Raw genomic sequence first — 24,463 nt, 5'->3', positions numbered from 1 at the left:
CTTGCATGTGGTGTCCACTAATGAAAAGGTTCTTTGGGGAGCCATTAGAGTGCCCCCCCTTTATACAGGGTCCCATGCAGCTGTGAACTGGTCTCAGACTTGCTGTATAACTGAGGATGACCCTGAATTCTCTGATCTGAGTGTCCCACCATGCATGGTTTAATTGACTAGAAGAGACTTTCGGTTCTTTTCAGATTGAACCTGTGGCTTCCTGCATGCTAAGCAATGCTCTGTTTCTAGTTTAGAAATCATTTTTACCTAAGATTTTATAGTACACATACTGATAGTGTGAAAGAAATACCTACTAATAATAAGCTAAGAGTGGCTTTTCACCCACTCACCAAATAGTTTTCAACTGAATCCTTTCAGTGGATGAACCCACTGAAACAAGAGTGAGTATTTGTGTATGTGTGTGCACGTGCTGGAGCTGGAACCCGACACCTGTACTTGCCGGGCAAATGCCCTACCGCTGAGCTGTGCTCCAGCTCCAGGAGTTGTATTGAGCCGTCCTGAACAGTGTCATCTAGGGTGGCCTGAGTCTTACCAGCAATTCTGCTTTAGCTACCCAAGGCCTGGGCCCGAAGGCCTGCAGAGCTATGTTTGTTTTCCTGTGGGTATTATTTTAAAGTTCTCAGCAACGTATTTGGACTCGGGAATAGATACCAATTAGTAGTAACGTTACCTACAGAAGACCTCATTTATCATCTCAGGTCTGCTGTGTGGTGCCAGGTCATTGGTAAAAGAGACATTTGAGTTATTTTGGGGTGGCTTCAATTTCAGGGTTGATTCTAAATGGGAAGGGATGTCAGTTAATCACTCAGCTTTTACTGTCCTCTGACTTTCACTTTCTTAAAGATATTTTGACCCTTTCCTGGGTCTCTTCTAAGACAGAGAACCATTAAAATAGGGGAATATGAAGGGGGAGTTAAATTTGTCAATCAACCGTATAAAGGGAAATGTTTTTTAATTTCACTTTTACTTTGAATAAAGAAAAGTGTTACTGTTTGCTTTTTGTTTTTAAAGAACAGTTTCAAATTAAAAAGAAAATATTTATTTCCTCTGTTTTCTGAAAAGTGGTACACATTAGCTATATCAGCTTATATTCCCTGCTCTAATTAATAGTAATCAAGTAGCCATTAATTTGTTTCACTCTGACTAATGACTGAAATACAGTCCAATAATCACTAAGAGAGGTATCATTAGTATTGTTTCTTTTTGAGCAGAAGTGAGGGTTGGAATTTAACAGAGCCTCAAAGCAAGCATTTTATTTTACCTGGTTACAGAGCCTTCCTTAAGTTTTCAAAGAGAAAGAAGGAAACTAAGGTGGGACATTTCCAGGGGCCAGGCAATGGGCGTTGTCTTGTATAATCTGTGCAAAACCTGTGAGGTGGAGCCATGAGCCCGCTTTCTAGACCAGGAAGTAGTAGATGGCACTCTGCTCTCAAGTCCCCACTGAAGGCTGTAGCCCCATGCCTCACCGTGTGTGGACACCCAGAAGTGCTCCTGCCTGGATTAGGGTAGTGTTTACTTACTCGAGATGCTTTTAGACTCCGTTAGGAAAAAAATCAGCTCTCTGGAAGACAGACTTGTTTATTGACCCTCAGTGTGCCTCCAGCTCTCATCCAGTCCAGTCGTCTTTCCTGCTGCAACCCTCCTCCTTGGTTATTTTGAAGTGGCTCTCTGCTGCATTGGCCCCTCTGTATTTCAGGCTGCCCTGGAGAAGGATGAGGACCCTTTTGAATGCTAGCAATATCATGAGCTACTTCACTTAGAAAATGTAACGATAACTTTTTAGTGTCGTCAAACGGCCAGTGAGTTCCTTTAACTACCTCCCACAGTGCTTTTAAAGTCAGCACATGGGGCCCAGCAAGATGGCTCAGTGCTAAAGATGCCTGCCACCAAGCCCAGCTGCCTGAGTTTGGACCCACTGATGGAAGGAAAGAACGACCTCTCCAAGAGTGTCCTCTGACTTGCATGTGTGCCTTGTGGCAAGTGTCATGCCCCCACTCCCACCCCCACCCCCCGGTGGCACACAAAATCAGTCCACACAAATGTCAAAATAATGGATTTCGTTATTTTAAAAAATCGGAGCACTAGAGCTCTTTTTATAATCTTTAATTAATGTGATTTTCTGGTGGAGAGCTGGAGTATTGGACTGAGTGCTGTACCTTTTCAGTGCTGTGACGGGCCTGGTCAGTAGTTCCCTCTTCTGTGTCCTGCCGTTCAGGGGCTGCCTTTGCACTTTTCCAGTACTTCATCCCTTCAGAAAAACCTTAGAAAGTGTTACTCCACCCAGTGTAAACACCCATCACAGAGAGTCACATCCTCTGTAAACAGGAAGTGCTGCAGCTTTTGTGATTTTGAAAGTCAAGGAAGGTAAAGTGGAGGAAGCCATGAGTACCAGAAGTGAGAGCAACCCAGAGGATGGCGGAAGAGGATACATTCCATGGGCCTGCGGTCCTATCTGGTTAACTTATTAGCACGGCTATTGAGTGGGTATTGATTGTCATGGAGCAGACTAGGATCTTAACGGGCCTTGTCTTTGTCGGGCGTAGTTGTCACCCCGTGATGACAGTTATGCTTCTGGTCATGCAGCTGTCTTGATGCTTCTCTGAGGGGAAAGCTGCATTCCACACCAGTGTGGAAAGTCCCGAAACTGAGAAGTGAATCTGTTTTTCTGACTCCAAGGTGCCAGTGACGATGCAGTCAGCTGTGCAGTGATGCTCGAGGTTCTCCGAGGCATGTCAGCGTCGTCAGAACCCTTGAAGCATGCTGTGGTCTTCTCTTCAATGGTGCTGAGGAAAATGTCTTGCAAGTAAGGTTTTATTGTCTTAAATATTTGAGTTGATAATAATGAGAGTAATAATGATTAATCATGATGTGTTTTATTAGTAATATGAGTAATGTCATTAAATAATATGTAAAGCAAATACTGTACTTAGCAGTACTTTAAAAATGTCTGTGAATGCAGACATGCTCAGTATGTTAGAAACCCAACTGAGAACAGCTCTTCTTGCTAGTATGTGATGCTTTGGTTTATTTTCACTTTTTGTTTGTTTGTTGTTGTTTTTATGTTTTTTTTTCCCCCAAAGACTATTTCTTTGGTAGCCTTGGCTGTCCTAGAACTAGCTCTGTAGACCAGGCTGGCCTCAAACTCACAGAAAACCGCCTGCCTCTGCCTCCTGAGTGCTGGATTAAAGGTGTGCGCCACCACTGCCCGGCTGTTTTCACTTTACTTTTTGAATCAGGGACTTGCTGTGTCTCCCACGATGGCCTGGTACTTGTGATCTTCTCGCCTCAGCTTTCTGAGTGCTGGGATTACAGCCATGTGCCACTATGCCCAGAAAAGTGTTTGATTCAAGGGGCTTTTAATGCTATAATTACTCTCTTCTGACTTTTAACCTTTGAGTTTCAGAGAAGTGATTTGAGGAAGGTACACAGCAGAAATGCCCAACTATATGGATTGCCTCTCCTGTATTTTCCTTTTTTAACTTTTGCATATTCTCACAGTGACTTTCCACTTGGCCAACCGAGCACCATTTATACAGGAGGATGCCTTAGAGTCTGCCTTTGAGAAATGTTTATTTTGCCCTCATAGTCTCCACCTTTCCAAGATAGCCCTTCTGTCATGCAAATACGCAATATTAAACCTATTTTAACCTCCATTTGTTTCTCTCCTCATTAAGGCCAGTCATGGTTTTATTACCCAGCATCCCTGGGCCAGTTTGATTCGTGCATTTCTTAACCTGGAGGCAGCAGGTGTCGGAGGGAAGGAACTTGTATTCCAAACAGGTATGTGAACCTGTGCACTGAGCATTTCAATGCAATTCTAATTTCATGACAGTGGAAAGTTTTTCAGTGTCAGTAATCTCTTTAATGAGCAGTCTCTGGAATGAGATTTAATTTGTCTTTGTGGAATTTTTTTGGTATGCATGTGTGTGGTATGTGCACGTTTGTGTGTGTGTGTGTGTGTGTGTGTGTGTGTGTGTGTACAAGCTTGTGGTAGCTAGAGGTGTTGATATCTGGTGTCTTCCTCAGTTGCATTCTACCTTATTGAGACACGGCCTCTTGCTGAACCTGGAACTCACCATTCAGCTAGGCTGGCTGGTCCTTGAGCTCCAGCAGTCTTCCTGCCTGTCCTTGTTAATTTTTTTTAAACAAAATAATGTGATCAGCATGTGGCTCCTGTATAGTGCTTATTATATGCAAAAGTTATTTGAAACATCTTATGTACATACGTTAGTTAGTTTTCAAAGCACCTTGAGGAGTACATACTGCTGTACTTCTACTTTCTAGATGAAAATAGAGAAGGGAGAATTGAACTGCTAAGTTTTATAGTTGGTATAGCATGCTATAGGAACCTGAGCGATTCAGGCTCAGACTTGGCTCAGAGCCAGTAACTGGACTGTAGTATGTGCTGGGCTCCTCTATTTTGTTGACAACACGACACAAACTAGAGTTAACTGCAAGAGAGAACCTCAGTTAAGGAACTGCCTCCATCAGACTCGCCTGCGGGCATGTCTGTGGGATTTTCTTGATTTATGATTGATGTAGAAGGGCCTAGCTCACTGTAGGTGGAACCTCACCTGTGCAGGTAGTCCTGAGTTTTATAAGAAGCAGGCTGAGCAAACCATAGAAAGCAAGCCAATAAGCAGCCATTCCTCCATGCCTCTGCTTTAGATTTTGCCTCCAGGTTCCTAACTCGAGTTTCTACCTTGGCTTCTGTTGTGATGGACTCTGTAACCTGTAAACTAAATGAGCCCATTTCTCCCTGAAAGTCCTTTTGGTCTGTGTTTTATCAGAGTAGCAGAGGAGCAAATGAGACCATCATATAAAATGTAATAAAAATATGTAATGCTTTACATTATGTTATAACAAAAATGTAATAAAAATAATATTTAGCGGGGCGGTGGTCGCAGCACATGGGAGGCAGAGGCAGGCGAATCTCTGAGTTTGAGACCAGCCTGGGCTACTGAGGGAATTCCAGGACGGCCAGGGCTACACAGAGAAACCCTGTGTCGAAAAACCATTTAAAAAATCACCATCATATAATGGTGAGTGTTATTTTTATTAATTATGGATGATTATAAGGGATTTGTTGTGTATCAGGCATGGGTGTTCACATGGGTCCATGGTATCGACATAGAGGCACCTCAAGGATGATTCTTAGCCTTTTCCAGCTGCAGGGGGTATTGTCTCCCCAGACTGAACCACTGTAGCTTAGCAAAGGCCCATTTATTGTTAAACAATTCACACCTTTAACAAGTTAATTTCTACCCAAAACCTCTTATCTAAGCCCCACAGAGGGACAATACCAAATGCAAATTCTCAGTAAAGAAATACCACAGTGCTTTGGGTTGTTCCTAAACCAAGTTGGCATAGGCTTCGAATCCCTAGGAAACTTAGATAAGACTTCAAGCAGGAGGTAAGGAGACAGGAGGTAGCAATCACAAAAAGCTAGGTGCTAACACTCCGGAATCAAACCAGTGGCAGCTCTTCAGGAATTCCCCCAACAGGAATTTAAAATGATAATTATTAATTAAAATGAGAAATTTTACCCACAGTTTAAGGGATTTAGTTCCATCACTGAATTAATTTGAAAAAATCAGAAGTGGAGAGCAACCATTTCTATTTAGTAGCTCTCTGGTATTATATTTAATAGCTGGAGAGAGTTTAGATTTTAGGCTGAAGCTTTCCTGAAGATAACAGGATATAATCAGTAAATACCATATACTTGTTATCCTAGTAGAACCTAAAGCTCACAGATTTGCTCAGCCAAGGCCTGTTAAGACCTGATGTTGGAAAGTCCGTCTCTTGTCCTGCCTCTGCTGGAAATTTGGACAAAGCATCACTGCGTTTTAGCCACACACAAAGCTTCTGCAAAAGCTGCTTTTGTGTTGATGTTTTAGTCAAGACGGTCTTACTTGGTATCCCTGGCTGCCCTTGAACTCTTGATCCTTCTGCCCCTACCTTCAGAGTGTTGGGATTATAGCCGTGTCCTACCATGCCTGATTTGCTAGGAGTCTTAATGGTGAGTAGTGTTTTGGGTGAGATGGGCTAGAGGAAATGACCAAGGTGATAGAAACTTGGTAGCACCTTTAAAAGACATGGTAGTGCTTGAGTTTTGAAATTACACTAAGTACTAAGTGTTTTTTGTAACCTAAACAGTACCATATTTCAATACTCTTTCAAACTTTATACTCTTAACATTAAAAATAGATCTGTATTGTGCTTCAGTTACACCTTTAAGAAATTCAGGGTTGCCAGGTTGGTGGTGTGTAGGCCTTTGACCCCAGTATGTGGCAGACAGAGATGGCGCTGCGTTCCAGGTCTACATAGGGAGTTCCAGGTCAGCTAAGGCTACGTAGCCTTGACTCAAAAAGCGCGTGCGTGCGCGCGCACGCACACACACACACACACACACACACACACACACGCAGAAATTCAAGGTCATAAGGTGAGATACAGCAAGATTTTTTTAGCTCTCAAATTTTTCTATTTTCTCTTAATCAGCGGGAAGCAGTTGAACTCTAACATCTATAGGGATAGGTAGCAGCTATCCACCCCCTCCACCTCCAGCTTCTTGGCTATCATCCAGGATAGGAGGAACATATTCAACAGCTACCAGATCAAAGCGGAGCAGCAGAGAACTCCAAGGAAGGAGAACAGTGAGTCTCACGTGCTGGGAAAATCCTAGGCTCTGGTAGAGCAGCAGCCTGTCTTATAGATTTCTCCTGCCAGAAGTGCATTCTAACTCATGATCCCAGTACCCCATTCTGTGCTCCACTAACCAGAAATAACGCCACTGCCTAGAGATGCATGCCCAGCTCTCTTGTGGTGCCGTCTTCTAGAAAGCACGTTAGTGTCTCCATGTTTGACAAGGAGGCCAGCAGATGTAGACTGAGAATGTGTGCCAGATGGCTGTCTTCAGCTTTTTTTTTTTCTGTGTAGTGAAACTTGTCCTGTCCCGGCTTTTCAGATAAAACAGTGTGTACTCTCCAGAGCTCCATTGTCACTTCAGAGGGAAATGCTCATTTGGGGAGCTTTTGGTGGCTGGAATGATCATTCTTACTTAATGTCAGAAACAGTGGCCTATCAGACCAGCACTTTAATAAGTCGGGAAGGCTTGCTGACATCATTTTTGACGGTGTTAATAAAACACAATCTTATAAAATTTAAGCAGATTTAAACCATTAATGTATTTCTCATTTTGAAAAATCCAGGCTCTACCAACTGAGAACAAGAAATCTGTAAGTAAAACACTCATGGCCTTTGCAGCACTCTGAGCAAACCAGTGTTATAATTTGCTCTACATCCTTCTGAGATTTATTAATAATGTGTATGTATGCACATGAACACTGACATTGTTAGGGAATGTTGGCATTCATACCCGCCGCTTGGGGACCTATCCAGCATCCTGACCATGTCATCCCTTTAGAGAAAACTCCTCCCCCCGTTTCTTTCTATTCCCACAAGGTGTGCACCTCCATTCTCCATTCCCCCTTTCTCTCTCCCTCTCCCTCCCTTCCCTGCTCTCTTCCCCCCAATAAAACTTTCCATGTGGATGCCATGTCTTCATGACGTAACTTTCCGCCACGCCCCCTTGACCGCTGCCGCCATGGCGTGTCTCCTTGGCTCAAACTCACCAAGGCCACTTGAGCACCATTTCACAACAATTATTTCCTTAAAAATGTGATAATATTTTGTAACTGTATCCTTCTTTGAGTATATATATATATATATATATATATATATATATATATATTTAAATCATGCCTTAATATATATCAAGATAAAATTTAAATGTCCTATAGTTCACCGACTTAAATGGTAAAATTCAGTGGCTTTCTTTTTAGGTGTTTCTACATGGTTGTGTACCACTATCATAGTTCTAGAGCATTTTAAGGAAAGGTTTATTTATGTGTGTGTACTCATTCATGCCTGTGAATGTGTGTGTATTCTCTGTGCAGGCACCCATAAAAAGGTCCAAAGAGGTCATAGGATCCTTTGGAGCTGGAGTTTCAGGTGTTTGTGGGCCCCTTGACATGAGTATTGGGCACTGAACTCTTGTCCTCATGAGCAGCAAAAACTCTATAACCACTGAGCAATCTCTCCAGCTCCTAGAACATTTCTTCTCACTCCTGAAAGAATCCCCATACTCATCAATTAGCTGTCGCTCACATCTCCTCTGTGCCGCCAGCCACGTGTGGGTATGTTGAACAGAGCTTTCTGATTAACCTTGTATTGTGTTGTCTCCTTTCATTTCAGGCCCCGAAAACCCTTGGTTGGTCCAGGCTTATGTTTCAGCAGCCAAACACCCTTTTGCTTCTGTGGTGGCTCAGGAGGTTTTTCAGAGTGGAATCATTCCTTCCGATACTGACTTCCGAATCTACAGGGATTTTGGAAACATTCCAGGTATTCTGTCAGCGGTCCCAGGCTAGTGTATCAAAAGCAGACTTTACTTCTTGAACATTGGAATAGCTTCTGAGAGGACACTGTATGTGAAAGCTTTATCTTCTAACTCACCAGAGTAGAGTTCTTGATGCTGTCCTTCAAAAACCCATAGGAACTGAAATGCTGCCTGTAGGCTGGTGTGTACCAGTGTGGGAGGTGGAGAGAACAGGTACTTCATCCTCAGAGATGCCAAGGATCCTCAGGGGCTTGGACTCCCACCCTGTTGTCTTACCTTTCCAACTCCTTTGGTGACTTATATAGTTTATTTGAACTTTAAATCTTACTTTTTTTTTTTTTTTGGGTTTTTCGAGACAGGGTTTCTCTGTGTAGCTTTGCGCCTTTCCTGGAACTCGCTTTGGAGACCAGGCTGGCCTCGAACTCACAGAGATCCACCTGCCTCTGCCTCCCGAGTGCTGGGATTAAAGGCGTGCACCACCACCGCCCAGCCTAAATCTTGCTCTTAACAGCCTGAATTCTATTCCCCAAACTTTCTTCCCTAATGTGTGACTTAAAATGCTTCTTTAATTATTATATTTTAAATTATAGACCCTGGTTACAGATTTTGTAAGAACAGAAAAGGGTTTATGACATCATGAATATGACAGATAGTTAACCTCCTGCTTTGCCATTTGGTCTTTTAGAATTTAATATGTTAAACAGGCCTAACACAAGTCTGATCTTTAAAGTAAGATGATTTTTCCATTGTTTGTCTTAGGAATAGACTTAGCTTTTATTGAAAATGGATACATATATCACACCAAGTACGACACAGCGGACAGAATTCTCATAGATTCCATTCAGAGAGCAGGTTGGTATTAACAGGTTTGGCTTTTGACATACAGTGATGGAATATCTAGAAAGTACATTCTATAGTCTGTGTGGTTGAGAGTCAGTATGTGGTTGAATGAGTTAGATTTGGAGTTGGAAAGATTAGGGCTTGAATTTTAGTCTTTACTGTCTTACTTAGCAATTAAAAACTTAGAAATAGTCACTGTGATTACTCAGGGCTCTGGTAAGGAGTGACTCAGGGCTCTGGTAAGGATGCTGATTGACCATGAGGCTTTGAAAGGGGCGGTCCCGGGCCTGTAGGATTGTTGAGTCGTAAAGAATGCAGCTGAAGTGAGAGCTGTGAATTGGAGGTAGCACTGGGACATGGGTTTGTGGCACCAGCTGAGAGTAGAGAATGATAACGGGGCCCATGCCAGGGTGCACAGAGGACAGATGAGGCACTTACCTAGCGCAGTGTTACGGTTCTTCCCAGAGATCTAGAGGCGTTAGGGAGGCAACCCTGAGCCTTAAAGAGTTGATAGAGGATTTGGCCTGTGGAGAGGAGATGGCCTTTTAAGTAAGAGCACAGCACGGCGAAGGGAGAAACGGGGGTGGGGCGTGGGTGTGGAAGGCTCTCAGGCTAGAATGAAATATTTTCAGAAGTAGAAGATAAGGTTGAAGTATATGGGGGAAGGAGTTATAGATGACTTAAAAAACCATCAAGGACTCAGTGGTAGGGTGCTGCCTAACATGTGCAAGGCCCTGGATTCCAACCCTGGCATTAAAAAACAATGGTTGATGAGCTAGCTCAGCAGATACAGGCACCTACTGTCCACCCTGGCCAGCTGAGTTTAATCCCTGGGACTCACATGTTAGAAGAGGAGAACCAGCTTGGGAAAGTGACCCTCTGACCTCTAGATATGTGCAGGGGGTACAGCACCCCAATAAATAAGAATGTGAGTTCACAGTTTTTAAATTCAGAAATAAGCTAAAGGAATCGGAATCCTTGCAGGTCTGAGTCTATAAGTGAACTCATTAGGGTGATTTTAAGTGATTTAAGATTTATAGGTCTGGCAATGCAGTATGGGACAGAGGGTGAGGAGTTAGCATTCTGACGGTCATTTCAGTGGATAAGAAGAGCCTTGACTGGTGTTGACAGAAGATAAAGATAGGGACAAAGGGCGGGTGCTGGGAGAGAGAGGGAGAGAGAGAGAGAGAGAGAGAGAGAGCGAGCGCCTTCTTCTCTTCATGGACATAGCCCTGTCAATCTGGACAGGCTCTTTTTTTAGCTAGGCCCTGTCATTATTACTTACTGTGTAGCCCACCTGCTTAGTACTTGTCAGCTTCCGGCCTCTGCTTCTAGATGCTGGGATCACAGGCCTACATTACCATACCTGGCTCACCTTTTAAGGTTTAAAATGTTTAATTTTTGTTGTTGTTGTTGTTTTGAGGTAGGATTTCTCTATGTAGGCCAGACTGGCCTGGAAGTTGTCACCCTCCTGCCCTCTGACTACATGTGCTTTTTATGGTTATTGCTCTGGTTTGTCACCCTGCAGTCCTGGGGACCAAACCCAGGCCTTGTGCGTGCATTCTAGGAAAGCACTGTTTCACTGGTCCCAGACCCACCTCTTCAGCCCTTTTTAGAAAAGACTGGTTTTGGCTTATTTTTGTCTTGTTGTATAGCTCAGGCTAGCTTTGAACCTGCTGTGTGACCTGGGCTGGCCTTGAATGCACAGTCATTCTGCCTTTGCCTCCCCTTCCTAATACTTCTTTACATGCTTTAACAACTTGTTCTGTGCTGACCAGCTTCACAAGAGACTTTTTTCTATCTCATCCCTGAATCCTGGCCTTTAGAACAGGGTCTCCCGAGGCTACAGTGTATCCCTCAAGGAAGGCCTGAGCAGAGCTTTGGCATTGTTCAGTCATCTTAGGGAATAGCTCTAACAGAGGGTAGGGCTGAGCTTCTAAGTGGAGAGGAAGAAGAGCAGGAGCAGGGCCTTACCTAGGAAATTTGGTGAGAAACGGGGAGAGCAGTGCATGGTAGGAAGGGTGTCTGCTCACATTCTTCCCAGGCACTTGGATTTCCGATTGTGCCTGATCTATTTCTGCTTTACATGGCTGTGTGCGAGTCACCGTCCACTCGTTTACTAGACCTTCTTATCTTTCTTACTAAAAGGTGACAACATTTTAGCAGTTCTTAAATACCTAGCTACATCCGACATGCTGGCGTCTTCGTCTGAGTACCGACATGGAAACATGGTCTTCTTTGACGTGTTTGGCCTGCTTGTCATTGCGTACCCTTCTCGTGTTGGCGCAATAATAAACTACATGGTGGTCATGGCTGTTGTTCTGTACCTAGGGAAAAAGCTGCTGCAGCCCAAACACAGGAGTAAGTATTTCCCTCTAAGGTGTGGAGACTGGAACGGGGGTGGGATTGGCTGGAGAGATTCCAGCTATTGTTTCTGTTTCTTCCCAGGAAGCACGGCATCTTAGGGAATAGTGCTTGATCCATGTTTTTAAAAACTCCTAAATAAGTATTGAATTGGTATGCTCACTATACTTTCAGGGTTGGTGAAGTCAACCATTTTTATTCACTCACCCTGAAACTGGTAAAATTAGCTGACTTGTCTGCCTTAGCCAAACTAATGAAAGGCAGAGCCAAATAAGGCCAAAGACCTGTTACACAGTGCAATACCCATGCCGTGCGGGGCTCTGTGGGTAGATACCCTGTATTCCTTGGCCTGTCTGTCGCCCATGACCCTCACAGTTGTTAGTCTTTTGTTATGATATAAATTACTAGTAATACTGAAACAGAACTTCAATATTGTAAACGATACAAAAAGAAGTGTTCATCTCAGGAAAAATTAGAAACTGTTAGAATGCTTTCCCTACTTATTAGTAATAAATTTTAATATTTCTTGAAATTCAGTAATATTTTATACTATTTTCAACTCTATAACATATGTTAAAAGTAAAATTTCATACAACCAAAAAGAAATGAGGTTTGTAGAAGTTGCCTTTTTATTTTTTAAACATATTTATGTATTTTTTGGTGTGTGTGTGGGTGTGGGCACAGGCACAAGCATGGAAATCAGGGCAGCTTGTGGGAATTGACTCTCTCCTCCCACCATGTGGGTCCTAGGGGTCACACTAAGGTGGCCTGCTGAGCTATCCTGCTGGCCCTGTAGACTGAATGTTAGTGAAAGGTCCCGGTAAGTCTACACTACAGGCCATCATCACAGTCCAGAAGATGGACGCATTATTTCTGGCTAAACTGTTCCCTTCTACCTGAATCATTTCTGCTCGAAATGTTTCAGAGTCTAAATTGTTGTATGTTATTCAAGGTAAGTTTTTAGCAATTTAAATAATTCTTTATCGCCAGTTATTTTCCCTGTCATTGGTTTCCAATGTTAGCATCTTTTAAAACGTTTTTCCATTTACTCATCTATTGGTGTATGTGCATGTGGGGGTGGTAGTGTGCCACGGTGTTTATGTCAGTGGACAGCTTGTGGGCTTCAGTTCTGCGGGGTCAGGGAATTGAACTCAGGCTGTTCAGCTTGCATGGCCAGTGTATGTGCCTGCTGAACCATCCTGCCAGCCCTGTTCTGCTTACTGCCTTTTAGCAAGAGTTTATGTGGAGCTTTGCCTTTTAAAAACCCTTGCTGATATTTTGATAAACAAGGCATCCCCAAACGATGATTCCCTCCTCTTTCCCTGGTAAGGAGGCTGTCCGAATCGCTCTTATGAGTTAATACCTTGGACTCTCAGTGTTCCTTGACTGGCTTCCTTTACTCTTCTCCCATTCTTGGCTTTGACAGTTCTCTTTTCACTTACAGTAGTGCATTTTTTGCTTTCCTGTTGGCCCCTTTAGCACGAGCCGGTTGTGGAGTTGAGTTGCTGACGCTGGTGACATTAGCTCTGTTCTCTTGCGTAGATGCCGACTACACCAGGGACTTCCTGTGCGGACTCGCCATCACTTTCATCGGCTGGTTCACCAGCCTTGTCACGGTTCTCATCATCGCCGTGTTCGTCTCCCTCGTCGGACAGTCGCTCTCCTGGTACAACCACTTTTATGTGGCTGTTTGCCTGTATGGAACTGCAACCGTGGCCAAAATCATCCTCATTCACACCCTTGCAAAGCGATTTTATTATGTGGTAAGTGGTTGGTGTGTTTGTTGTTTTCTTTTTGCTGCTTCCAAGAATGGAAGACAAAGAAGTGAAATTAATTGTGCCTGGTCTTTTGGAGCTATTAGAAATTGTTCAGCATGGTTATAGAAAATGCTGCCATGGTGTTAATTTCTTATTCTGAGAACTGGGATGCGGAATTGAAGTGAATTACAATGCTGTGTTTTCCAGTGTTTAGAGTGGGGGCGATGGTGAGGCTTGTGTGGCTCTCTGCCTCCCCTGTTGTTTCTGTAACTGTTTCCGTTCACCAACCTGCCCTAGTCCACTCGGTTATCCATGTGTGACTATCTCCGTTCCCTTCTGGACCGCAAGGCTGACGTTGGTGGCAGGGCTGAAGTCTGCTGCATCGCCTGTACTTGGGCAATGTCTGGCACAACTTGACACAGCGAGCACTTCCCTAAAAGAACAATGCATTTAAAAGTTTCTCATTGGTTTTCCTTACTTTTTGAGATTATGTCATTTTCCCCTTCCCTTTCTTACCTTCCAATCCCTCCCATATACCCCTTCCTGCTCTTTCAAATCCATGGCCTCTATTTTCATTAGTTGTTGTTACGTGCATGTGAGTATATGTTCATAATACATACTTTGTCTTAGTCTCTGTACTGTCACATATGTTTTTAGAGAGTTGGACATTAGTATTGGATAACTAATTGTGCTCTTCCCTAAAAGACTATTTTTCTCCCAACATTCCTTAGTGCCTATCATTCTCTGTGTAGGGTTGAGGCCTTGTGGGCTCCCCCATCTACTTTACCATGTCTCTTGTTATTGTCATTGTGCAGCTCATATGTAGAGAGTCACACTGGTGAGACTTCATGGATGGAACTTCTGACGTGACTCCCTGACCCTCTGGCTCTTACAGTCTTTGTGCCCCCTCTTCTGAAATGTTCCCTGAGCCTTCGGGTCTAGAGTTGTTTGTAGATGTATCCGTGGGGACCGGGCACCACAATTTCACATTTGGATTGGTCGTGATTTTCTCTAGTGGTCTCCATCTGTTGCAAAGTTTCTTTGCTGTAGGGTGAGGACTACACTTATATGTGGGTATAAGGACATTTAGAGTGTAGTTAGGGATTATGCTGGTTTGATAAAACAGTGGTTGTAGGTCTCCAAGGTCCATGACTTCACCAGCTGGGTAGTTGGCTAGGTTTCCAGTACCAGGTGTGATTTCCCTCTGAGTAGGTCTGAGTCCACTTAGAGCTTGGCCACCACCAAGCTCTGTGTGTCACTGCTGCGCCCTAAGGGCTTCCTTAGTACCATCCATGCTGGTCATTGTGCTCCATAGGCCTCACAGCTGGGTAGGCAGGACTGGTGGCTGCTTCCCTCCTTTGGAAGCTTGCGTGGTGCCTTCTAGTACCATGAGAGCTAGTCCTCAGGGAGAAGGCTTTCAGGTCAGTGGAACTGGAAGCTGGAAGCTTACAGGCCTATGGGTTCTGTGTCTGTACATGGTGTCTTGAGCAATAGGGACTTCCCTTCCACCTGTGAGGGGCAACCAAGGGCAATAACAGTAGTCGGTAATGTTTTGGGACTCTCTTGGGCAGCTCTGACCGAAAACTCAAAAGAGGGCTTCTTAAGTCCGGTGTTAGGGTTTTTGCTAGATGGTCTTTGGCTCTTGGAGGGAGCACTGTCAGCCTATATGAAAATTTTCATTTAAACTCTAGATGTATATTTTATATACAAGGTAGATAGTAGTTCGTAGTATGATTCCATAAGACTTTTTCAGACATCCTTACTGTTATTTTACCCTCCTCCTCTATTTATCTCCCTCCCCGTTCCCAACTAGAGTCCCCCCTTTCCATTTCCCTGGTCAGATAACTTGTACCCTGCTACTCCCCTTTCCACTGCTCCTCTGCCCTCAGCCGACACGTCCCAGCAGTGGTCCCTTTTTACTTTGCTTGTGTCTTCAGTTACTATAGCATTTATACTCACATCTGAAGATCTAAGTTTTGGCAAAGTATGGTCTTAGTATCAAGATTAATGACACATTATTAGAGCTGGGTGGTGGTGGTGCACACCTTTAATCCCAGCACTCAGGAGGCAGAGGCAGGTGGATCTCTGAGTTCGAGGCCAGCCTGGTCTACAAAGTGAGTTCCAGGACAGCCAAGGCTACACAGAGAACCCTTGTCTAGACCCCCCTCCCCCCTCAAAAAAAAGCACCAACAAAACAAAATCCACATTATTAGGAATGGGAAGAGAAATATGGTTTTATATAATTCATACTGATTTTTAGAGAATATTCTCATATTGTTATGATTTCAATTGTGTAAAACTGTTTGGCAAAAATTAGGGATTATGGTTATGAAATAACAGGTCAAAAATGAACTACAGTGAGAAAGTAATAGTTTAATTTTCTAATGTAACTGAAGGGGGACACCTTGGCTCTTTGTTTTCAGGACAGTCCATCGACACCTGTAGCATGAATCTTAAACGGCCTTATTAATAAAAGCAAACATGGGAGCCAGATATTGGGGTGGATGCTAAAAGATCAGAGAGACAGAACAAGCCCCAGCTAACCGCACCTCTCCAATTCCTCAGTTGATCTTGTTTCCTCAGACTGAAATCTTCTGAGTCCTCACCCGAATGGATCTCAGCTGAACTGCTGCTAAAAGCCTCAAAGCTTAAAAGCTTCTAGTTCCCGGTCCTCATGCCTTATATACTTTTCTGCTTCCTGCCATTATTTCGTGGGATTAAAGGCATGTGTCTTTTCCAAGCAAGACATGAGATCTCAAGTGCTGGGATTAAAGGTGTGTGTCACCATGCCTGGCTGTTTCCAGTGTGGCCTTGAACTCACAGAGATCCAAGGGATCTCTGCCTCTGGATAGCTAGGATTAAAGGCGTGTGCTACCACTGCCTAACCTCTATGTTTAATATAATAGCTCTTCTGTTCTCTGACCCCCAGATAAATTTATTGGGGTGCACAATATACCAACCACATTTCCCCTTTTTTTGTTTAAAATAAAAAAATTTATAACTAATGTAAGAAAAAGTATATCCAATAAGTATATACAATATATACAGTCTAGAATTACATTAACAATGTCTAGTCCATTAACATTTGACAGATTCAGACAAAAAATTTCATTATTTATCCTATTTAAAACAAGTAGTTTTTTTTTAAAGTAGATTCAATAATCTACCTTTTTATCTTATAGTATCCATATTCTTTTTTCTTTTCTGAGTAGATTAAAAAAAATCTACCTTTTATCTTATCATTTCTATATCTTCCCTTTTTTCTTTTTAGAGTAGATTCAACAATCTACTTTTTTCAACATAGATGCAATAATCTACCTCTTATCTATAGCCTCTTTTTTTAAAACAAGAACCCTGAATCTAATCTCCTTTGTTTACCTTTTTTTTTTACCATTAACAATTAGCAACTTGTAACCAAACATTGTAAACAATGACAATATCCATAACTCACTAAATGACAAACAAAACAAAATAAAACAAAACAAAAACAAAAAAACCACCCACCCCACCTCTTAAGAATGTGGGCGTCATGTTCTTAAAATTACTTCCTACTGTTGGGGGTGAAGACATCTTTAGGGGATCCTGAAAGGAAAAAACTTGTATTAATTGTCCAGTCCTGGGAGAGGTATCGATATCATTTGTCGTCTAGTCTCTGCATCATGTGAAAGTGCAGGGCTTAGGTCCTTGTTCGAGTAGTCTGTGAATCTGGATCATCTCAGCTAGCCATCTCAAAATTGTCCTGAGCAGTTTGTAGTCCAAAGCATATCTTTCAGTGGTGTTAATCAGCTTAATGGCTTTATCATAGTCCATGTGGAATTATCATTTTGGTATCCCATCATCCTTTTGAAAATTTCAAAGTTACTGTTAGGCGTGGTCATGGTTCCCTGCAGAAAATTTTTTTCTTTTCTTCTCTCTCTCTCTCTCTCTCTCTCTCTCTCTCTCTCTCTCTCTCTCTCTCTCGCGCGCGCGCGCGCGCGCTGTGTGTGTGTGTGTGTGTGTGTGTGTGTGTGTGTGTGTGTGTGTGCCTCCTCTGTGGTTTGGAGCAATCACAGTCTGATTAATGTCTACCTCTTGGAACCACGAATGTTCTTCCCTAGAAGAGAATATTTTCACAGCAACTTCTCCCCACCACTTGCCTTGCCAAACTTCTCCAAACTGACCTTTGCCAATGCTTTCTTGTAACACGATGGTCCTGCAATTCTTCTCTGAACCAGCAGCGGTAAACCCTTCGTCCCCGGTAGCAGCATCACCGTAGCCACCAGCACGATGAGAAGCAGCCAGCAACTCGGAGCAGCAGCCTTCACCTCCATGGTCCTGCCGCCGTTTGTGGCCTGGCCCAGCCCTGGCTGTAGCTTCTCCTCAGCAAGTCTCCTAGGCCAGCCTCAAACTCAGGATCCTCCTGCCTCCGCCTCCTTCAGCAAATCCTACCAGCATGTACTACTACAACCAGCTGAGTGCAGCTCAGGCCTGAGCTGGGGACTACAAGGCCACAGGCAAGTGGCTTTTTCGAGAATTCATACCACGAACGTTGGGTGCCAAATGTAACACGAATCTTTAACAGCCTTATTAATAAAAACAAACCTGATAGCCAGGTATTGGGGTAAATTCTGAAAGATCAGAGAGACAGAACAAAACACAGCCAACCTCAGACACCCCTTCAAGTCCCCAGTTTGTCAATTTGTCCTGACATGGATTAAGATGGATGCATGAAGATTATCATCCAGCATCCTCTCACTAGATGTCTTTGTTATCTGTCATTTAATGTGAAATGATGTGAGGAACCTTCATGTTAGGATGCCTCATTGAAGAACGATTCTTTGACTGAGCCATCTACTATGGCTCAGACCATACTTTTCGCAGAGTAGCTTCAGTTTCCTAAAGAGTCACACTGAGACTGAGCATCACATGCCTGTTCTCAGCATGGTTCTCTATGTGAATCCGAATGTGGCTGAATGTTGTTGATTGGGTAGTTGTGGGATGGAAATGCTGAGTAAATTCCACTTGCGCTCACTGAGTTCAGTGGTCTGATCGTATACACGGTGCTGAAGGCACAGTGGAAAAATGATGTGCTCAGTTTTCATTTCTCAGGAAGCATTTGCTTTGACAGTGCTAGAGACTGAACCCAGGGCTTTGCACATGCTTGAGCAAGTGCTCTGCACTAATTTGGCCCCTTTTTATTATTTTTTGTTGTATATTTATGTACGTGTGTTCATGTATGTATATGTGGTGAGCATACACATATGTGCAGGTCAGGACAACCTCAAGTGTTCCTCTTCAGCCGTCATCTGTTTTTGTCCCCTTCACACAGAAGCTTTTAGTTTATTTGTCCTCTCCTTAGAAATGCAGACTCTACTCCGCCTGCTTTCTTCCAGCACCAGCCAGGCCTTTGAAGTCCCTCTCCTCATTCTGTCCTGTGTTCCTTTCGCTGTTCTCTAGAGCTCTTTCTCTGGAGGTCTTTTCTTCTCATAAGGGCCATGCCTTTTTCTTGCAAGTCTGTGTTTAGGCTCATTCTTCTTTGCATATTCCAAACACTCATAAATCATATCAAAGCTAGTTTGTATTTCCAACACCAAAATGGGTCCTGTATCCAAATCCAGAATGTTATCTGGTGTGGCTTTGTACATTTTGTCTAGCGTTCCCCAAATTTCTGCCTTTGTTACTCTTTGTCTTCCCAGGGTGAAGGGCATCAGTGATCATTTATTTCTTCTGTGGCCACTTAGTCAGGAGCTCCCCTGTCTGGATTGTTGCTCCATCATTCTTTTTGTTTGTTTTTTTTTTGTTTTTCAAGACAGGGTTTCTCTCTGTAGCTTTGCGCCTTTCCTGGAGCTCACTCTGTAGACCAGGCTGGCCTTGAACTCACAGAGATCCGCCTGCTTCTGCCTCCCGAGTGCTGGGATTAAAGGCGTGCACCACCACTGCCTGGCCAACAAGCTGCGTCATTCTTGATGGCTGCAGGCCTGGGCTAGTCAAGGGGAAAGGAGCACCTTGCTGTTTTGGTACTGGGCCTCTCACTGGCCCAGCTTGCTTAGTAGGGTTAGGTTGGCTGGCTGACTCTCAGGGACCTCCCTGCATTTCTCTGCCTCCCCAAGCTGGGATTACCAGTGAGTGCCACTGTACCAAGCTCATTTATATGGGCTCTGGGGTTGGAATACAGGTCCTCATCCTTGCATATGAAGCACTTAACTATCTCCCAAGCCCCACTTTTTTGCTTTTACATTTGAGACAGGGTCTCACTGAAATTCCTCAGATTGGCCCTGTTCTCACACTCTCTCCCAGGTAGGTCTTGAACTGTATGCTCCTCTGCCTCAGCTTTTTGAGTAGCGTGCCTCATTGTTTTAGAGACTCTTTTAGCTGAGTGCTCCATGAGAATGTGATATCTTTCTTTGCAATTGTTGGTTAAGCTGCGGCACTTGTGGATGGCCACCTCCTGTGGCCATGCCAACGGAGGAGAATGCTGGATGTATTGGTGATGGAAGAGTCATGAGCCATGGTTACCTTTCTAGAGCTTTATTGGGAGAGTAAGGGAGAGAGAGAGAGAGAGAGAGAGAGAGAGAGAGAGAGAGAGAGAGAGAGAGAGAGAGAGAGAGAGAGGAGAGAGAGAGAGACACCCCGCGTGGAGCAGGGAGAATACGGAAGGAGAGAGTGTGGAAAGAGAGGACACAGAGAGAGCATGCCCGCTTTTTTGGCTGGGACCTGTCGCAGGCTGGTGACGTAATAAGAACAGAATCCTTACTGCAATCCGCTGCATTTGGTAAGATGTAAGAACTACAGTGATTCTTGTTTTTGTGCATGTGAAGTAGAGTGCTTTGATAATACAGGGCCAAGGACATGGGTTTTGCATTGAGTGAGCCTTTGTTGATGGAGACGGTGACATTTGAATGGGGCTTTAGAAGCACACGTGTCTGGTAGAGAACAGGCTGGCGAGCAGTCAAAAGTGGGAATGTGCAAGACACATTTGGGCCATAGTCAGAAAAAGTCTAGTGTGGTGAAGTCAAGGGAATAAAAACCACAGCGCAGGGAAAGTGGGTCAGGGTGAAACTGGAGCGTGGCCCTAAAAATCAGTTAGGCCACCATGAACCTATTCTTCGCAGGACAGAGTCGAGTAGTTTCGTGATTTAGTAAGAAAACTCTGGCAGCTGTATTGGAAGAGGACAAGCATGAGGGAGGGTGAACAGAGGTGTGGAGGAAAACAGATGGAAGACTGTTGTTTCATCTGTCCAGCTTTGGCATCCTGTAAAACATGCTCAGTAACTTCAGTGTTCCGTACTAAGCTCTTTGCGTACATTCGGTTTCAGACTGAATTACTGCTGCTATTACTATTTTGAGGCAGAGTCTGTGTTCCCAGATTGGGTAAGAATCTTGCTCTGTAGCCTACCCAGGCTTCAAACTTCAGAGTGTTTGATTTAGTCTCTGGAGTGCTGGGACCACAGGTGTGCATTGCCCATCTAGCCTTCAGGTTGAATTCTTAGGACTAGTTTCTTAAGACCATGCCTCTTCACACTGGGTTGGACATCTAAGTATTAACAACTCAAACCTGTTTGTCAGTGAACTTTAAAGTGCGGTCCCTGAAGACAGAAATGAGATGACAGAAAAAGAAGCTTATAGACCAGCCATTCCCTCTTTGGTACCTGTGCATTGTAGTTATAATTTAAGGTTGCATTTCTGGAATCACTTTGGCATAAGTTTATACTTTCTTCTCAGATAGTATAAGGTGCCCCTGGACTCCATGTCTCCAAAAGGAACTTCAGATGTGTGAGAAAGTATCCAGAGTAGAAAAGGTGGCGGAGTAGCAATAGGAAAGACAGGAAAATCAAGCCACACGTCCACCTGGCCATCGCTGGGAAGGGGAGGTGGTTTGGTATGTGCTCCGTGATGCTGCAGCAGCTGGTAATGTCCAGCATGAACCACTAGATTGCTGGAAACAGTGTTTGGAAGTTGCAGAAACAGAAGAAGCACACGGGATGGCTGTTTTTAGGAATCTTTTTATTGGGGGACGTTTCCAAGCCTTATGATAGAAGAGCAGTGTGGCCCCTGCCTTCTTGTCTTGTCCAACTGCCTCGTCCTGTGCAGCAGATGCAATCGGTCACATCTGGCAGGAATAGCAATGTGAGTGCTCCCTTCATCAGTTTGAAGGGTGGACCCTGCTGAAAATAAGATGCATTTGGCTTGAAGAAATTGTAATAAGAGATCGCTATGAATGACTGAACAAGACTGCATTTCTCTCTTTCAGAATGTCAGCAACCAGTATCTGGGAGAAGTGTTCTTTGACACCGCATTGTTTGTGCACTGTGCTTTTCTTTTTGCTCTCACTTACCAAGGATTTTGCTCGGCATTCATGAGTGCTGTCTGGGTAGCATTTCCGTTGCTCACAAAGCTTTGCGTGTACAAGGACTTCAACAAGCACGGTAGGGTAATTTGGGTTTTTGATAAAAATGGGAACTAGAGATTATTTATTTAACCAATTGGCTTCCCAAAATATTTAAATTTTCATGCCATGCAAATATTTATCTTATACTGTATACCCCCGTCCCATTCTTATGTTTTTGAACATATGCTATTATATTACTTTAATATTATTTGTATTTTATTCTCCCTGATGAAAATGTCTGATTGCACTAGATCACATCTGACTCAGTTTCTGTCAGATGCCAAAGCAGATGAACACTGAAAATGAGCCTTGCATCTTATAGAATCTTATAGGTTTGTTTTCTTTCCATTCCCCAGGTGCCCAAGGAAGATTTATTGCTCTTTACCTTCTGGGGATGTTTATCCCGTATCTTTATGGACTGTATCTCATCTGGGCTGTATTTGAGATGTTTACTCCTATCCTTGGAAGAAGTGGCTCAGAAATACCCCCGGATGCTGTACTGGCCTCCATTTTGGCTGTCTGTGTGATGATTCTCTCCTCCTATTTTGTAAGGAAAAATGGGTTTTGTTTATTTTTATTTTTTATGTAAGTGATAACTTTAGCTATACGGGATTCTGTGAGATTATGTTGCTTAATACTTTATTAAGAAAAAATTAAACAGAAGATATGATCAGTGTCTGTGGGTTCAGTATGCTAAGAAAATGTAGGACCTGGTGATGCACACTTTAATCCTAGCACTCAGGAGGAAGAAACAAGAGGATCTGTGAGTTCAGACAAGCCAGAGCTGCATGGTGAGGCCGTTTTATTGTTACAGTTGTAAGGTTTAAAATATATATGTTGCCTTCCTAGCTGTCCGGATCCCCTCTTTCACTTTCTCTTCCTTCCTCGCCCCCTGGAGACAGGTTCCCACTCTGGTGTGGAACTCTGTAGCCCAAGCTGGCCTTGACTTTGTGGTGTTTCTTCTGCTTCAGCCTCCCAAGTGCTGGAAGCCATCATATCTAGTTTCCAAATCCTCTTTTCAGGTAGCCCTCCATCCTCAAAGATATGAATGTGTGGAATATATACCAAGTATGGATTATGAGGTGTTCTGTTCCTGAACTTTTAGAATAGTCCCTATGAGCATGTTTTGAAGATGGTAGTTAAGAGGCCAATGTTAATACACAGTAGTTTCAGTAATATTTGTGTGTGTGTGCCATTGAGGCATTTTTATTATCATTTTACTACATTGCTGTCAAGCCACACTTCATGAATTTTGCCTCTTGGAGTGATACCCAAACATGCTTTTGTCTGTCTGTTTCTGTGAGTATGTTGCCCAGGGACGGAGTCGTACCTTTGCTTGTCAGGGCTTCTTTTCTCATGGGACTCTTTAAAGGAAAGAGAGATGGTGAATTAATATGGACCAGAACCCTCAGGCAAAGTTCTTTTGGCATGATTCTGAAGCTGATGCTGAGCCTCTCCAGAGAAAGCAGCTCTTTGTTTTATGCTTTTTCAGTTCAAATTCCTAAGTACTTACTGGTTACTTATATAGGTATGCCTTGTAGTCCGAGGGTAGGGAACCAAGTGGAGACAGGGATTGGAGTTCTTACAGCTTAGTTGTTCATGGACAGGATAGTGAGGTTTTTCATACCACTGCAGTAAAGGTGGTTCCTGTGGAAATGGGATTCTGAAGACCCAGGGAGGTAAGGGGAATACCACAGTCATAGTCCACATCAGCCACAGGAATTTCTTCAGCTACCAGGAAAGCTCCGCATACATTAAAAAGTAATTCTTACGCACACCACTTGCTATTGGCTCTATTTTACTAAAAGAAAGCTGGCATCCCAACTGTCTGCCTTTAAGATACCAATTAAAGGCTGGGGCTGCAGCTCACTGATAGAGTGCCTGCCTACCTCACATACACGAGGCCCTAGGCTCAGTTCCCCAGTACTGAAATGACCCTTCTTCCCAACAAACAACAAAACCTACAAGGTAATGATTAACTCTTGCTGGCATTTACAGAGGTGGAGGATGGAATCCTAATGTTTGCTGTTTACTTCTTCTGTTTTATTATTATCCCTTCCACCCTGTATTTGTTAAGTGTTCTTGCTTTTCTTATCACTGTGGCAAAATACCTGATAAAAATAACTTAAGAAGGGAAAAACTTATTTTGGCTCATGGTTCCTGCGGGTACTGTCCATCATAGTGGGAAAGGCACAGTGGTGCTTCTGTGGTGGAAGCCTGTGGCATGGCAGGTCTAGGTGAGACTGTGACAAGAAGCTGGGAAAAACAGACCTGAGACCCACTCTGCCCACTTACAGGAGATAGAGACCTAGGCACAGAGAAACGTAACTGTAATCCCAGCACTTGGGAGGCTGAGGCAGGAAGATCATGAGTTTGAAGCCAACCTCGACTACATGTTGATAAAGGAGAGAGGAGAGTTCTGTCCTCTGTAAACGGGGGTCTGAAGGTAGCTCTATGAAGAGTCAGCTTTTCGCTGTACACATCCTGCTAGAGCAGAGCTTCCCAACCTTCCTAACGCTGTGACCCAGTTCCTCCGGTGGCGACCCCAGCCATAAGATGATTTTGTTACTACTTCCTACCTGTAATTTTGCTACTGTTATGAATCATAATGCAAATGCCTGTGTTTTCTGATTGGTCTAAGGTGACTATTGTGAATGGGTTGTTTGACCCCCAGGTTGAGAATCACTCAGTTCTTTGGTGCCTACAAAGGTGATCCAGTTACAG

The 24,463-nt window shown here is 43.6% G+C and overlaps 2 protein-coding genes across 9 annotated transcripts in view; one reads left to right on the top strand and one right to left on the bottom strand.

The window, feature by feature from the left end:
- Window positions 1–24,463, top strand: part of Ermp1 (endoplasmic reticulum metallopeptidase 1) — a 45,135-nt gene that overhangs the window by 5,772 nt on the left and 14,900 nt on the right. The window contains 9 exon segments of the mRNA XM_028894594.2: window positions 2,689–2,781; window positions 2,784–2,815; window positions 3,687–3,792; window positions 8,269–8,415; window positions 9,170–9,262; window positions 11,399–11,611; window positions 13,157–13,377; window positions 21,602–21,776; window positions 22,096–22,286. Of these exon segments, the coding sequence (XP_028750427.1) occupies window positions 2,689–2,781; window positions 2,784–2,815; window positions 3,687–3,792; window positions 8,269–8,415; window positions 9,170–9,262; window positions 11,399–11,611; window positions 13,157–13,377; window positions 21,602–21,776; window positions 22,096–22,286 (1,271 nt within the window).
- Window positions 21,336–24,463, bottom strand: part of Ric1 (RIC1 homolog, RAB6A GEF complex partner 1) — a 117,733-nt gene continuing 114,605 nt past the window's right edge. For 5 of the 8 annotated variants that reach the window (XR_005091482.1, XR_005091484.1, XR_005091485.1 and 2 more), the window contains 3 exons: window positions 23,070–23,103; window positions 22,125–22,279; window positions 21,336–21,515 (listed from right to left, as the gene is read on the bottom strand). The gene's annotated coding sequence lies outside the window, so the exon portion shown is untranslated. Of the gene's footprint in view, window positions 21,516–22,124; window positions 22,280–23,069; window positions 23,104–23,252; window positions 23,387–24,463 lie in introns of all 8 variants that reach the window. The other 3 variants (XR_005091483.1, XR_005091481.1, XR_005091487.1) reach the window with 3 other exon arrangements.

Source organism: Peromyscus leucopus, chromosome 1 (genome assembly GCF_004664715.2).
Source record: "Peromyscus leucopus breed LL Stock chromosome 1, UCI_PerLeu_2.1, whole genome shotgun sequence".
NCBI lineage: Eukaryota > Metazoa > Chordata > Mammalia > Rodentia > Cricetidae > Peromyscus > Peromyscus leucopus.
The sequence above is the reverse complement of the archived record's forward strand: the minus strand, read 5'-3'. Positions and strand labels throughout refer to the sequence as shown.